General features: G+C 43.7%; 2 protein-coding genes across 8 annotated transcripts in view; both read left to right on the top strand.

The window, feature by feature from the left end:
• Positions 1-541: 541 nt before the first annotated feature.
• LOC116731964 (T-cell differentiation antigen CD6-like) overlaps positions 542-13,734 on the top strand; it is a 38,405-nt gene continuing 25,212 nt past the window's right edge. For 3 of the 7 annotated variants that reach the window (XM_032581892.1, XM_032581884.1, XM_032581896.1), the window contains exons 1-3: positions 812-1,192; positions 1,483-1,657; positions 2,002-2,061. In XM_032581892.1, coding sequence (XP_032437783.1) covers positions 1,606-1,657; positions 2,002-2,061 — 112 coding nt within the window. In that variant the 5' untranslated portion in view covers positions 812-1,192; positions 1,483-1,605. The other 4 variants (XM_032581893.1, XM_032581895.1, XM_032581886.1 and 1 more) reach the window with 3 other exon arrangements.
• LOC116731967 (scavenger receptor cysteine-rich type 1 protein M130-like) lies at positions 2,896-12,605 on the top strand. Its single transcript, XM_032581907.1, has 5 exons — positions 2,896-3,162; positions 9,665-9,979; positions 12,023-12,055; positions 12,165-12,293; positions 12,377-12,605. Exons 1-5 carry the CDS (start codon positions 2,931-2,933, stop codon positions 12,415-12,417), a joined length of 750 nt encoding a protein of 249 aa, XP_032437798.1. The 5' UTR covers positions 2,896-2,930; the 3' UTR covers positions 12,418-12,605.

Here is a 13,734-nt window from a genome sequence, read left to right as displayed (position 1 = left end):
ACACTCTTTTCCCTCCTGCCCTCTGGGAGGCGCTACAGAAGCCTACGGACCAGAACCACCAGGCACCGGAACAGCTTCTTTCCCACAGCTGTCACGCTTTTGAACGCCTCCTGACATAAAACATAAACTATAAGGACTGTACTCCCCTATCCTCTCATACAACAATAACACATGGACTATCCTCACACACACACACACACACACATCACGGACTGTTTTCTTCACACACACATACAACCTGTAAATTTTATCTGCCATTATTTATCTATAATCCATTCCCTAACATTCTTGTATAATCTGTATAATCTGTATAATCTGTGCATATAGCTCCCATATTTATATTTATACACAATATCTATATCTCTTGCTATAACCCCTTATAGTCCATACATACATAGTCTTGTACATCTGTAAATAAATATTTATATCTCGTAGAGCACTTCTGGATAGATGCAAACTACATCTCGTTGCTTGTACTTGTGACAGTGCAATGACAATAAAGTTGAATTCTATTCTATTCTATTCATGTGTGATATGACAGTCACGTGATTTCCAATCCAGGTAAAGCCTATTCATGGTGACGTTATTAATACAAACTGTCACTCAGTGCAGAGCCAACAGGCTTAATTAAGACTTCATTCAAAAGCAGAACCCTGACTGTGGATCGTTTTAACAGCCTTGACATCCAAGAACCGCGAACACCTAAAAACCTGCTGATCCAGAAATCCACCGCCCACCGAGCGCCACCTGGCGTCCGGAGAGGAAAGTCAAAGGAAAAGCTTTGACTCGGAGAACAGAGACGGTAACGGAGGCCAACGCTCTAGCAGCTTATCAGTTATAGCGTCTTGTACAAAAACTTCTTTTGTTGCTAGGAAACCGAACCTCTGCATTACTTTTCTTAACATTATTTATTGTCGTTATTGTATAAACCAATCACTCATAATACTGGTGGGATTGTAAATAACCATAAATTAATTAATTGCTTTATTTGCTTGTATCCCTTTTTGTGCATGTTGCATTTTAGTTTTAACTAGGGTTAGCTTCCTGTTCGATGCTTTTATTGTGAAGGGGAAACTTCCGGTGTAACTGTTAACACAAAGACAGCTTAACGGCAGCCAAAAGCCCGAGGATAAGTTGGAGCTAAAATGTTTCGTGTTGCTAGCAGCCCGTTTTCTAGAAGCACACGGTTTGGGTAAGATGTTAGGAAGTTCAGGTTTTAAGCATTATTTTACTAAAACTGTGCATCTGTTTGATGATATGTTAAAATAAGAATGTATCTTTAGATTGTAACCGTTCAAGTTATAAATGTTATTTTTTAATTAGCTAAACGGTCAGACTAGGCTTAAGGATTTTATTTTGCGGTATTTCTTATGCATACATTCCCAGCTCTTACGGTGAAACTAATGGTTTATGGCTATTAAACCTGAATATTCACAGTAAAGTTTCCTTCATGCTGCCAATCATTTTATTTTTCATGTCCAGCTGATTTTGAAAGCAGAAGAAGAGAGTGGAGCCTCTGATGTGTCACTTCCTGCTGCGATGCAGAGTTCAGTCTGAGAAGAAGAAGAAGTTGATGTGGAGGATCATCTCCTCGCTGTGACCAACATGAAGCTGCTTCAGTTCCTCTGGATCCTCCAGCTGAGCTCGCTCTCTCCAGGTAAACCTCACATTCACACGCTGGAAGGCAGAGCTGGAAACAGCAGGACTGCAGCTGTTTTCTCCAACATGAAGATATTACTTTGAGCTTCAAAGTTCATTTGGAATCTGTTTTATTCAGGGTAAAATTTCCTCACAATATTTTATTTCTGTTCAGGTTTGGTTTAAAGAACAAAAATAAAGATATTTTAAGGTCAGATAGCTCTGATAGATTCCCTCCGACCACAAACTGAACGATGAAGCTCAGCGTGTTGCTCCTGATTTAAATGTTCTGGGTGTTTCTGGAGCTTATTGCTCCATGCTGCTCTGAAATTAAAAAACAAATCTCCCTTTTTATTGTTTCAGTTCTTCTTGATGTTTTCACTCCAGACCCTCTGACAACAGAGACGCCTGAAGAGTTTGACTGTGAGTAAAACATTGGTCTGCAGCTTTTCCACTGGACTTCTGCTGTTCCGGTTCCAGTGGTTGATGTCAATCATGTGAATCACGTTAATCATGTATTCAGGGCGGATTGTTACTAAAGACTATTCAGGCCAGACTAAGACCTTTTTAATAAAAAGTTGTTGTGCTAGGATGAAGTTTCTTTTGATCGTGTTTTGCAGAGCTGGAATGGAAACTTTTTTTTTTTTTTTTTTTACATTACCCATGATTAACAGGATGTTACCAATCGCTAAAATGACAACAGGAAATAGTAGTGTGCATGATGGATAGGTTTATAAATAAATTTTCTGTTAATGGTTTTAAATGTACATCAGAAGGCTGAGGTTGCCAGGCGACGGTACTTTTCTGTTCCAAGTGAGAGCAGAAAATGATTCAGATCAAAGACGTTTGCAAGCGGAGATTTAATCCCAGCAGAGACCAGTTTTGAGCGGAAGGAGAAAAGTTTGAGAGCAGAAGTTTTGAGTACAAGCATTACAAGCTTTTCTGCTGCTTTTAATAATTCAATTCAAATTCTATTCAAAAATACTCTGAAAAAGCTCCACAGGAAATGTCTTCGGCTTTTTCAGAAGTTTACTAAGATGTCCTGCAGCTCTGCTGAGACTATTTAACATCATCATCTGTTTATCATGCTACGCTGATGACGCTCTGTTCTCTGTTTCTAAAATCCTTCAGGTTGCTGCAGATTTCTGGTCCAGATTTGTTCCTCAGTGGTTGATGTTTGAGTATTTTCTCAGTTTTCATCCTGCTCCTCATCCTCTGCTCTGTGACCCTCTGTGCCCTCAGACGACCCTTATGTTCATCACCTCGGCAGCACATGCAGGTGGACTCTCAGGATGCCTGGAAACAGAAATGGGGAGGCGGTTCCACTCCCACCGGATTTTTTAGACACTCTGGCTGACCAGGTCTGCCAGGACCTTAAATGTGGAAGAGTTTATGCTGTGAATAAAACCACGCCGCCTCCCAACATCAAGTGCTACCAGCAGTGTCTTTTCCGGGATTGGCGTCTGCAGAAGTGCTTACAGGTAGAGATGGCAGACTGCATCATCACCACAGAAGTGGTCTGTGGTAAGACTTTCCTCATTCTTCAAAAAAAAAAGAATTTGTTTTGTTTCAAATGATCTTAAAGTGAGGAAGATTGGGATGCTGTGGTGGTGCAGGGGTAAAGCACATCCCACCTAGGGAGGCCTTAGCCCTCGATGCGGCCGCACAGGTTCAAGTCTTGGCCTGATTGCCTTTGGTGCTCGTCTTCCTCCTCTCTCAGTTCCCACTTTCCTGTCTGACCACTTTCAAATAAAGGCTACAAAACCGTTAAAGCACAGGTTTTGTGCTTTAACGGTTTAAAGCACAAAACCTTTAAAGCTTTAAACCTTTAAAGCAGGGGTGCCCAAAGTTGGTCCTCAAGGGCCGGCATCCAGCATGTTTTAGTTCTCTCCCTGGATCAAATGATGGCTCATCAGAGGCCTAAGAAGAACATTGACATGCTGAGAAAGGTTGTTGGTACCAGGGAGAGAACTAAAACATGCAGGATGCCGGCCCTCGAGGACCGACTTTGGGCACCCCTGCTTTAAAGCTTTAAAGGTTCAAACTCCAGTCCTGTAGGCCCGCAGTCCTGCAACTGTTAGATGAGCCTCTGCTGCAGCACCTGAACAGAATAATTAGGTCATTAAGGCTCTGAGACCTGATCTACACAAGGAGGAGGTGATGAAGCCGTTTCATTCCAGGGTTTTGTACCTGTGGCACATCTAAAAGCTGCAGGACAGCGACTGGAGGACTGGAGTTTGACACCCCTGCTTTAAAGGGATCCACAATTAGTTGCAACAATAGACTTTATTGTAAATGTAAAAGCAATACAGTAAGAATACTTTGCGCTGTTTAGTTTTTATAAAAAAAAATTTTTTTCTCCCCTCCAGGGGGTCTTTTGTTGGCTCTAGTGTCGCTTATATGAAAGTAGGCTGACAGGAAAGGGGGAAGGAGAGGGGGGAGACATGCGGCAAACATCACCGGGTCCGGGAGTCGAACCCCCAACGGCCACGTCGAGGACTCAAGGCCTCCAAACGTTGGTCGCGCTATCCCCTACGCCAGTGGTCCCCAACCACCAGGTGGTCCGCGGACCAATTGGTACCGGGCCGCGCAAGAAATGATGAACTACTTCCGGATCTTTTATTTTGAAAATCCTAAACCGGATTTTACTGGTTACGTCTTGCGCGTCAAAATTGAGCCGCCAACTTAAGATAAGATAAGATAAATCTTTATTGTCATTGTCACAAGGACAACAAAATTCAAAGGGTGCCATCAGTCGGTGCATATGCTTAAAAACAAAAAATAACTGTCTCACAATTCACACACAACGCAAGAATCAACAAACAACTGGCAAAAAAAAGAAAAATAAGAACAGCCACATTCTCACATACATCATTCATGATGATTAATGGTTGTTTTTGATTGCATTTAGTTCTGTTATTGCTGTCGGGTAGAAACTGTCTCTGAGACGGTTGGTTCTTGTTCTGGTTGCTCTGTATCTTCTGCCTGAAGGCAGCAGTGTGAACAGAGAAGGTCCGGGGTGAGAAGTGTCCTTTGTGATGTGTTGTGCTTTTCTTAGACAGCGGTCGCTGTGCAGGTCCTCCAGTGAGGGGAGAGGGCAGCCAATGATTTTTTGGGCTGTATTCACAACCCTTTGGAGAGGAAAGCTCTCCAAAGGGTTGTGAATACAGTCCCCCAATTTGTCCACCAGTCTGTGAGGGAGGATGGTATTAAAAGCAGAGCTGTAGTCTACAAAGAGCATCCACACATAGCTCCCCTGCTGCTCCAGATGTGACAGAGCAGCATGGAGGGCCGTGATCACAGCGTCCTCTGTGGATCTGTTGGCTCTGTAGGCGAACTGGTGGTGGTCAAAGCCAGGAGGGAGAAGTGCTGTGATGTGACCCCGGACCAGTTTTTCAAAACACTTCGTCACCACAGGGGTTAGTGCCACTGGCCGGTAGTTGTTGAGGCAGGAGATGTGAGGTTTCTTGGGTATGGGGACTATGGTGGAAGATTTCAGGCAGGATGGGACTGTAGACAGGGCTAGGGACTGGTTGAAGATCCTGGTGAAGACTCCAGCCAGCTGATCGGTGCAGTCTTTCAGGACACGTCCAGGGACGCCATCAGGTCCAGCAGCCTTCCTTGGGTTGACAGCCCGCAGTGTGCGCCTCACCTCGTGCTCCTCTACAACGAGGAGTGTGGTGTTGTGGGTTGCTTGGTGTAGTGTGGCTGCCTCTGTTGGCTTCACCTCAAAGCGGGCAAAGAAGAGGTTCAGCTCCTCTGCCAGCGTGGCGTCGCCTTCCGCAGCTGCGAGGTTGGTCCTGTAGTTGGTGAGATGCTGGATTCCCTGCCACACCTGCCTGCTGTTGTTGCTGTCAAGGTAGCCCTCTATCCTCCTCCTGTAGTCAGACTTAGCCATTCTGATGCCGCTCTTCAAGTTAGCTCGGGCTGTACTGTAGACGGTCCTGTCCCCAGACCTGAAGGCGGTATTCCTGGTCTTTAGCAGTCGCTGGACCTCCTGAGTCATCCAGGGCTTCTGGTTTGGGAAGACCCGGATGCGTTTATCCACAGCTACAGTGTCAATACAGTTCTTGATGTAGCACAGTACACTGTCTGTAAAAACCTCCAGGTCCTGATGTTCAAAAACATCCCAGTTTGTCCTGTTGAAACAGTCCTGCAGCTGCTGTGTCGCATCCTGGGGCCAGGATTTGATGGTTTTGGTGATGGTTGGAGCAGTTTTCCTGAGGGGGGCATAAGCAGGAATTAAATGCAGGGACAGGTGATCGGACTGACCCAGGTGAGGAAGTGGTCTAGCCCTGTAGCCTAGCTTGATGTTGGAGTAGACTTTGTCCAGAGTGTTAGCCTCTCTTGTAGCACACTTTACATGCTGGTGGAACTTGGGGAGCGCCGTCTTCAAGTCTGCATGGCTGAAGTCCCCCGCTATGATGTGCACAGCATCTGGATAGATGCTCTGCAGATGGCTAATGCTGCCATGCAAAAGTCCAATAGCTGTTTTAGCATTAGCATCCGGTGGTATGTAAACAGCGGTTACCATGACAACAGTGAACTCTCTGGGGAGGTATATTGGTCTGCATCTAACAGTCACATACTCCAGGTCTGGGCAGCAATGGCTGATGACAGTCGCTGTGTTAGTAACCAGGTGTTGTTCAGGTACACACAGAGCCTCCTCCTCTGCTCTTACCGGAGTCCTTCGTCCTGTCATGGCGCTGTACTGTGTAGCCTGCTAGCTCGATGGCAGAGTCAGCTACGTCTGGATGCAGCCAGGTCTCCGTGATCAGAAGAATACAGCTGTCCTTCACTGCGCTGTGAGATGCAGCCTGTAGTCTCAGTTCATCCATCTTGTTTGCAAGGGATCTGGCGTTGGAGAGAAACAGGCTGGGGAGCGGTGGTTAGTGTGGTTGCCTCCGTAGCCTAGCTAGCAGGCCGGCCCTGCAGCCCTGCTTCTGCCTTCTCTCTCTATGCCGCCGTCGCTTCCTCCCTGCTGCGATGGTAATCCACGGCGCGCCGGGGCTCCTCGCCATGTCCCCCGGAATATTGAACAAGCGTTGAAAATCAGCTGTAACATCTAGTTCGTAGCGGGCACCGACCGTCAGGAGATCGTCCCGACTGTATATGTATATCAGAGGTGTGACCAAGTCACTGTGTTGCAAGTCTCAAGTAAGTCTCAAGTCTTTGTCCTCAAGTCCGAGTCAAGTCTCAAGTAAAGACAGGCAAAAGTCGAGTCAAGTCTCAAGTCAGGAACCTTTGATTTCAAGTCATTTCGAGTCGTTTTTATTTTATTTATTTGCAATTATACATAAAATTCAAATAATAGACCATTTGTTCGTTTTAAAATATGTATTTATCTCAAATGATAGAACATGTGTAGCTGAACACAAAGTATAAAAAGCATTTTTAAATTGGACCACTTTATTGCCCAGTTCTGTTAAACTTGATATTCAATAAAAAAAGACGAAAATGCTGACATTTCCACAGCACAATACAAAGAACCATAACAGCAGTTTTTTCCTCTTTTCTCTGACCTGTCAAAACAATATATTGTCAATATAATTTTCCAACGTAGATGTCTTCAAATACACCAACCATCCTTAGATGATACTAGACCCGGCTCATCATCATGATGGGACAGAGAGACTCTGTTCCCTGTGTTCAGGTCCAGAATCTGCTTTCTGTTCCGGAGCCCCGCTCACTATCCACCGGCTTCCTGAGCTAACACGGTGCACATTATTTGTGGAGGCATTTGACAGACCGGATTTATGGTAAATCATCACCAATTTAACCCGGAGTACACATGCTAACACGAAGTTAGCTAAAGTCAACTATCTTACAGCAAAAGAAAAGTGCCACCTACTGATCTTTGTGAAGCTTCAAATGCCGGACAAAGTTGGACGTCGTGGCATCTCCATCCGATATTCTCTTCTTGCATGTTTTACAAGTTGCAGTTCGTTTTTTAGTCGAAAGTTCATAACCTACATAGCCAAAAGAAATTACTCGCGGAAGCATATTCCAGCGGTTATTTCGTATTTCGTTCCCTGAGCTCTGTAGCTTTGCCGCGTTTTTTTAAACGTCCAAATCCTGTTAATTTGATTGGTTGTGCTGCAGCTACGTACACATACATACATAAGGAGAGAGGAAAACCATAGTGACGGTCTGCGCATATTGATACGGAATGAGTGAAATTAATTAATGACGCCACTTTATAAATAATGTGTTTTAAATTTTAAGACTTTGAGTAAAAAATATCAAGTCTTTTCAAGTAAACAGCTTCAAGTCGAGTCAAGTCCCAAGTCAATGGGATGAAAGTCAAAGTCAAGTCCAAGTCTTTGAGCATTTTTTCAAGTCAAGTCTCAAGTCGTGATTTTAACCACTCGAGTCTGACTCGAGTCCAAGTCATGTGACTCGAGTCCCCACCTCTGATGTATATACACCGACCGAGAGAGCAATGAGCCGCTGCAACTGCGTGCGCCGCCATCAACTTGCAGCAGAATGAGTAACAAAACAACATCGGAGTACTGCGGCGCACCACTCCCCCCCCCCCTGAACAACAGCATCGGACTCGATACCTACGAAGCGGGCACCCTGCCCCCCCGGTCCACGCAACTAATACCACCACGACCCACCCAGTTTTTATAAATTTTAATAAAACATTGTCACAGGAATGTCACCATCTTGTTCCCGCTGCAATGCATTTTGGGTAAATGACGTGTAATGGTCCAACTGCCTGGCTCCCCCTGTCAAAACAGTGATGACTAACGTTATTAAATCTTTTCAAATTGAACCGGAGCGAATTGAAACCGATCAGAACTAGAAATAACGAGGTGATGATGAGGAGGAGCAAACAGAGGAAGAGGAAGAGTTATCCATATCAGCTGCTGCTGCCTTCAGGTTCATAATGAAACAATGAATGAGACTCACCTGGTCGGACTGTGTGGTCCGGTAAGTACTTCTCTAGCTCTGTGTCCGGTCTCCGGGTCTGGCCTTCGTCTGGGGCAGCAGTAGTGCCGCCGGTATTAATGCCACAGAGCTCCGTTAGCTTCCAACGCTGTCAGTCTGATGTGGGGTTTAGGCGCTTTGTGGATAAAAACCTTCAGCACGGCATTTTATTTTTAGCTCATTAAGGTAACGATCACCTATTAGAGCCTTTGTCAGTTTTGCTTGTACAAATGATTCAAAGACTTCTGGAGATAAATGTTGAGGACACAAATGTTGATCCTTCAGAAGTTGTTTGGATTCAGTGTTGTGTCAGATGAGCATACGCTGTCAGACTGTGCTCTTGTTTTTTCCTGTGGGAAGCAATCCAGATTGACTTTTTGTTTTTTTATTTTTTTTACAGCCAACAGTGACACCATGTGGCATTATTTAAAATTACACCAGTCAAACACCACATGATAAACTCTAAGAAGTTAGCCTTCTTGTGTTTACTCTGTACATTACAGCGCAGAATGGAGCAAACCGCATCGTCCATCAGTTAAAACAAGGCGACCTCCATGGATGAAAAATATAACAAAAGATGTACATTTTTTGAAGCAATTATGAGTTTTGGCGTATCACAAACTGCAATTTTTTTAGTTAATAGGAAAATTAAGCGCATGACAGAGCGTTTGAAGGTGGAACAGTCCTTTCTGCAGCCATGACCCTCTGGAACCACCTGGAGACATCCTGGACAGGTGTGGACAGCTTCCACCCACCGAGGCCACAGGGCTAACTGTTCCTCATCATGTTGATGCTTAGTTGACATCAATGGAAGTAAAATCCCATATTGTCAGTCAGGACTCCGTGTGTCGCTTTTTCACTCATCTGGTTTAAATCTCAGCAGTGGGACATGACCTGTAACAGAATCAGAATGTGGTGATCTTTCATTGTCTTTACAAACGTCTCCGTCTCATCAGTCCTCCAAACAGGTGCTGATACGTCCTCAGGACAGATTTCACTCAACATGATTCGTTAAAAGAATAATTAATGAAATTATTAGCATGTTTTCATATGTGAACTTCCTGCTTTAACATCCTGGTCATGTCGTCTTCAGGTCATCACTCTGTTCGGCTGAAGGGACATGAGGATCAGTGCGCCGGGCGGGTGGAGGTCTGGAAGGACGGAAAATGGGGTACGGTGTGTGACGACAGATGGGACCTGAATAATGGCGACGTGGTTTGTGACCAGCTCGACTGTGGGATCGCTATCAGGGTGACGGGTCAGAATGGATTGTTCCCTCCAGGGAGCGGACCGATTCACCTAGACGAGCTGAACTGCACCGGGAATGAGCAGAACCTGTGGTTCTGTCCGGGTGTCCAGGAAAACTCCGACTGCGGACACAAAGAGGATGCTGGTGTGGTGTGTTCAGGTCAGTTTCCATCAAACATCTGGTCTGTTGGACATGAACTGTCCAAGCTGACGTGTTTCTGCTAATGTCCACATTTGGACACAAACTCCTCTTGTGGATGCGGTGATGAGCTTTATTGGTAGGAGCTGCAATCATTTGAAATGTTTTTCACAAAAAATGAATGAAAACTAAAGATACAAAAATATCAAAATGGCTCAAAGTTAAATTCCCATCAGATTTCACTTCCATTCCCCCAACCATCAAACCACTCTACCATCCAAATATCCAACCCTCCTACCATCAATCCGTACTACCATCAATTTGTGCTACCATCAATCCGTACTACCATCAATCCGTCCTACCACCAAGCTGTCCAACCAGGGCCGGCCCAAGCCTCCATGGGGCCCTAAGGCAAATGTGGTTTTGGGGCCCTCTAGTTCTGCTGACAATGTGGACCGGCTGGAATCAACAGTTAGAATTTTAGATCATTCACACACCTGCTATGAACTTACTGCATCTCTTATGGTGCTGTTTACATTATATCCTATGCATGTATAATATAGGATACATTTATTGGCCAGTGGATTTCTGGGAGCCCATTTCCTTAATTTTGGGGCATCGTGATTGGCCGATACTTACATGTGAAGCTGATCTGATCTTCATCAGCAAAGGTTTAAAAATCATCTCTGTCCTCTTCTGCTCTGCAGTGAGATGTTTGACTGACAGACCGACCCACCAGGTCTGAACGTTTACAGCTAACAATATTCACCTCACTGTTACCAACTCAGTGACTTTCTTGCTACATTTCAGACAAAAAAATATTCATATCAGCCAAAATCAAAATCAGCAGGTCAGGCTTTTAAAGATCGGTAACCAGGGATCGGCCAGAAAACTGCAATCGGTGCAGCTCTACACATATTCATGACTTACTTTGATTAAATTAATTTCTCTTAAGCGTTACTCCAATAGCTAAAATGTAATTTATACCAGGTGAGTCTTTCTCCCCTGAGAATATGGACTGGTACTGGTACTGGTACTGGTACTGGTAACGGTACCGGACTGATTCTGAGCCTTCAAATGATTTTAACAGAAGTTTCTCATAACTTAGAAGTTGATGTAAAAATAATGTTTTTAGCCACTAAATGATTTTGCTCAGCAGCAAACAACATAGAGCAGCTCATCATGTAGCAGCTTGTAGCCTGACGGAAAAACATTTAGCTAACAACGTCAAACATTGACAAGTTTTAATTATTCTTATTAAACACGGTTTGAAGCCAAAATAGCCCAGAAATATCCAGAGCCACCATGAGAATCAACTCATTTAAAGTTTAAACTCTAGCATAGAGACCCTAGCATAAATGTTTGGCTGCTGAACTGGACCGGTCCAGGTCGCTATCAAGCTAATGTTCTGTTAGCAGCTTTACTAATCTTTACATTACATTAGCAAGACATATTAAAACAAACCTTTATCTTGGCTTTTTCTATTCTTCCTCTTTCTTTTCTCCCTCCCTGAAGGATCAGTCCTTTTCTGAGACATACTGTAGTTTTGCTAACTTAACTTCTGACCGGAGCTTTGGACCTTTGGATGTTCTGCTCGGCAGCTCGTTACCGGCGAAGCGTGCGGTACCTACCGCGGCCACCAGGGGGCCCCAAGAGCAATTTATTATTTTCTTTTTTTCCATAAAATAAAGATTTCTACATTCATCATCAAATATATATTATTGTAAAAACAAATCACTTCATGATGAAATTGTGTGGTTTTGTTATTATAATGACATAGAAATTATTGCTAAAAAAAAAAATCAACTCCACTGAGGGCCCCTTGGTGGAGCTGGGGCCCTAAGCGGCTGCTTAGTTTGCTTATGCCTTGGGTCGGCCCTGCGTCCAACCATCCTACCTGTCTTTTCTCCATTTGGTTTAACTTTATTTTAGTTTTTGGATCCTTTCATTCTAAACCATCAGTTTCTCTGTTTGCTTAAAGTAATAAAGAATCTGAAATATTTGATCTTAAACCTAAACATTATGGATTAGCTTGAATCTTTTCTCTTCCTGTTTTCCCTGCAGATTCAAAGGCGTTTTTTGGAGTAACCACAGAAGGTGTGACTGAGTTGATGACCACAGCGTTAGTCTATACAAAAAATAGTTTTAGGAATATGAGCTGATTCTGTAAATCTTAATATATTTGATGTTTGTCCATTGCTGCCAGGTCCGAAATTCATTCGTCCTGCAGGCGGTCTGACTTCGCAACATTTCAGCATCGTATTTCTGTCTATTGGGCTTCTTGTTCTTGTTCTGCTGAGCATGGTTTTCATCCGCGTTTACTGTAATTGGCACGGTAGGTCCTCACCTCCTCATCTGTAGGTCAAAAGGTCAAATCTGCAGCAAATCTAGCAGTAAAGTTGCTTTTAACATCATTAGCAAAGTTGAGATCGGTGAGGACAACGGAGCAGACGGTTTGAACAACCTGTGGACGATGAGGAGGAGACGATGAAGATGGACCAAAGCTTGAAGACGTGTCGGCTCTAAAATACTGATTATTGTTAAAGATCACTAGTAATTAAAGGTATAATACATATTTATCATAAATTAAGGCTAATTAAAAAATAAATAAAAACTATAAAATGAAAATAAACCATTTCTCACTTCATATTTGCTTTAAAAGTAATAATTTCTGAACTGTTGTAAATGAGTATTGGTGCTGTGAATGCTAAAGCCTCGTCCGCTGATCTGCTGAACTTCTTGTTTTTGATCATCTTCCGATTTGCTGACAGCTTTGGTTGCTGTGATTATCTGCTGGTAACCGTTGGAGCAGAATATTAATCCCACAATCCACTGCGTCTCCCCACTTCCAGCAGCAGAAAGAGGAGGCGCGTCGGACGGAAACGCTGCAGGATCTGCCGCTTTCCGCAGCCATGCTTCACCGGAGAGGACAGACGGCGCTTCCTCACTTTCGCTCCATCCCTCCTCTCCACAACAACACAACTGTAACCCAGACAGTCAAATAAATGATCAGAACATATCTAATGAAAAAAAATATCCAGTGACATACCTGCAACTGGCGAGAAACCAGACTTCATCAGACGAAAAGGAAAACTGCGACGGGTGAAAATTCTCAAGTCCTTCAGAAAGAAGTAAAATCTCAACAGGAAATCCAGGCCTCCAATTTCCCTACATACCAGGGATGGGACATCAAACCAGATCTGATTACTTCTTAGATAGCAGCCATTTTAGTTTTAAAGCATCATTCATTGTATCAAAATCTCTTTCTTTAATTCCTCCATCTTCATAACTTTTAACTGCATTTCTTCTTTTGATGGAACAGTGATGTTTCCTTCTCCAGATGAAGTTAAAGCTTCATTTTATTATGTTCTTGATACTTTTTGGGGTAAATAGATCTTGATAAAGTTTTCATTTTGTCATTAGGATCCTACCAAAAGGAGTTAGCTCTCTGGAACCAATAGTTTAATATCAGTGTACATTTGTGTAAGTTATTTTCAATATTTAGTTTGGCACTGCTTTCAGTTTTTGGTACCCAAATTCCCACGTATCCACCCTGCAGTCTGGTCTTCCTGTTGCGTAACGATGATTGTGGTGGGTCGGCGTGGCGTTGGTAGTGATTGTGGATCACCTGTTGCTCACCTGGTGACTTTAGTGAGTGGGTGATGGGGCAGGTCTGCTTTTTGCTGAGCGCTTTAAACTTGAATGTTATTTTTTGTCTCTGATCGCTGTTGAAACTGTTTTAAGCTGCTTTGGGACATAGATGTCGGTTATTCACT

The sequence above is a fragment of the Xiphophorus hellerii genome, chromosome 13 (genome assembly GCF_003331165.1).
Source record: "Xiphophorus hellerii strain 12219 chromosome 13, Xiphophorus_hellerii-4.1, whole genome shotgun sequence".
NCBI lineage: Eukaryota > Metazoa > Chordata > Actinopteri > Cyprinodontiformes > Poeciliidae > Xiphophorus > Xiphophorus hellerii.
This window is presented reverse-complemented; position numbering and strand designations above follow the sequence as displayed.

What these genes read in the sequence shown, in the direction of transcription:
- LOC116731967 (XM_032581907.1), top strand. Translation starts at nt 2,931, where the DNA reads ATGCCTGGAAACAGAAATGGGGAGGCGGTTCCACTCCCACCGGATTTT. An exon ending in CACCACAGAAGTGGTCTGTG is followed by an intron (nt 3,163 to 9,664) that starts GTAAGACTTTCC and finishes TGTCGTCTTCAG; the next exon opens with GTCATCACTCTGTTCGGCTG. An exon ending in TTTTGGAGTAACCACAGAAG is followed by an intron (nt 12,056 to 12,164) that starts GTGTGACTGAGT and finishes CATTGCTGCCAG; the next exon opens with GTCCGAAATTCATTCGTCCT.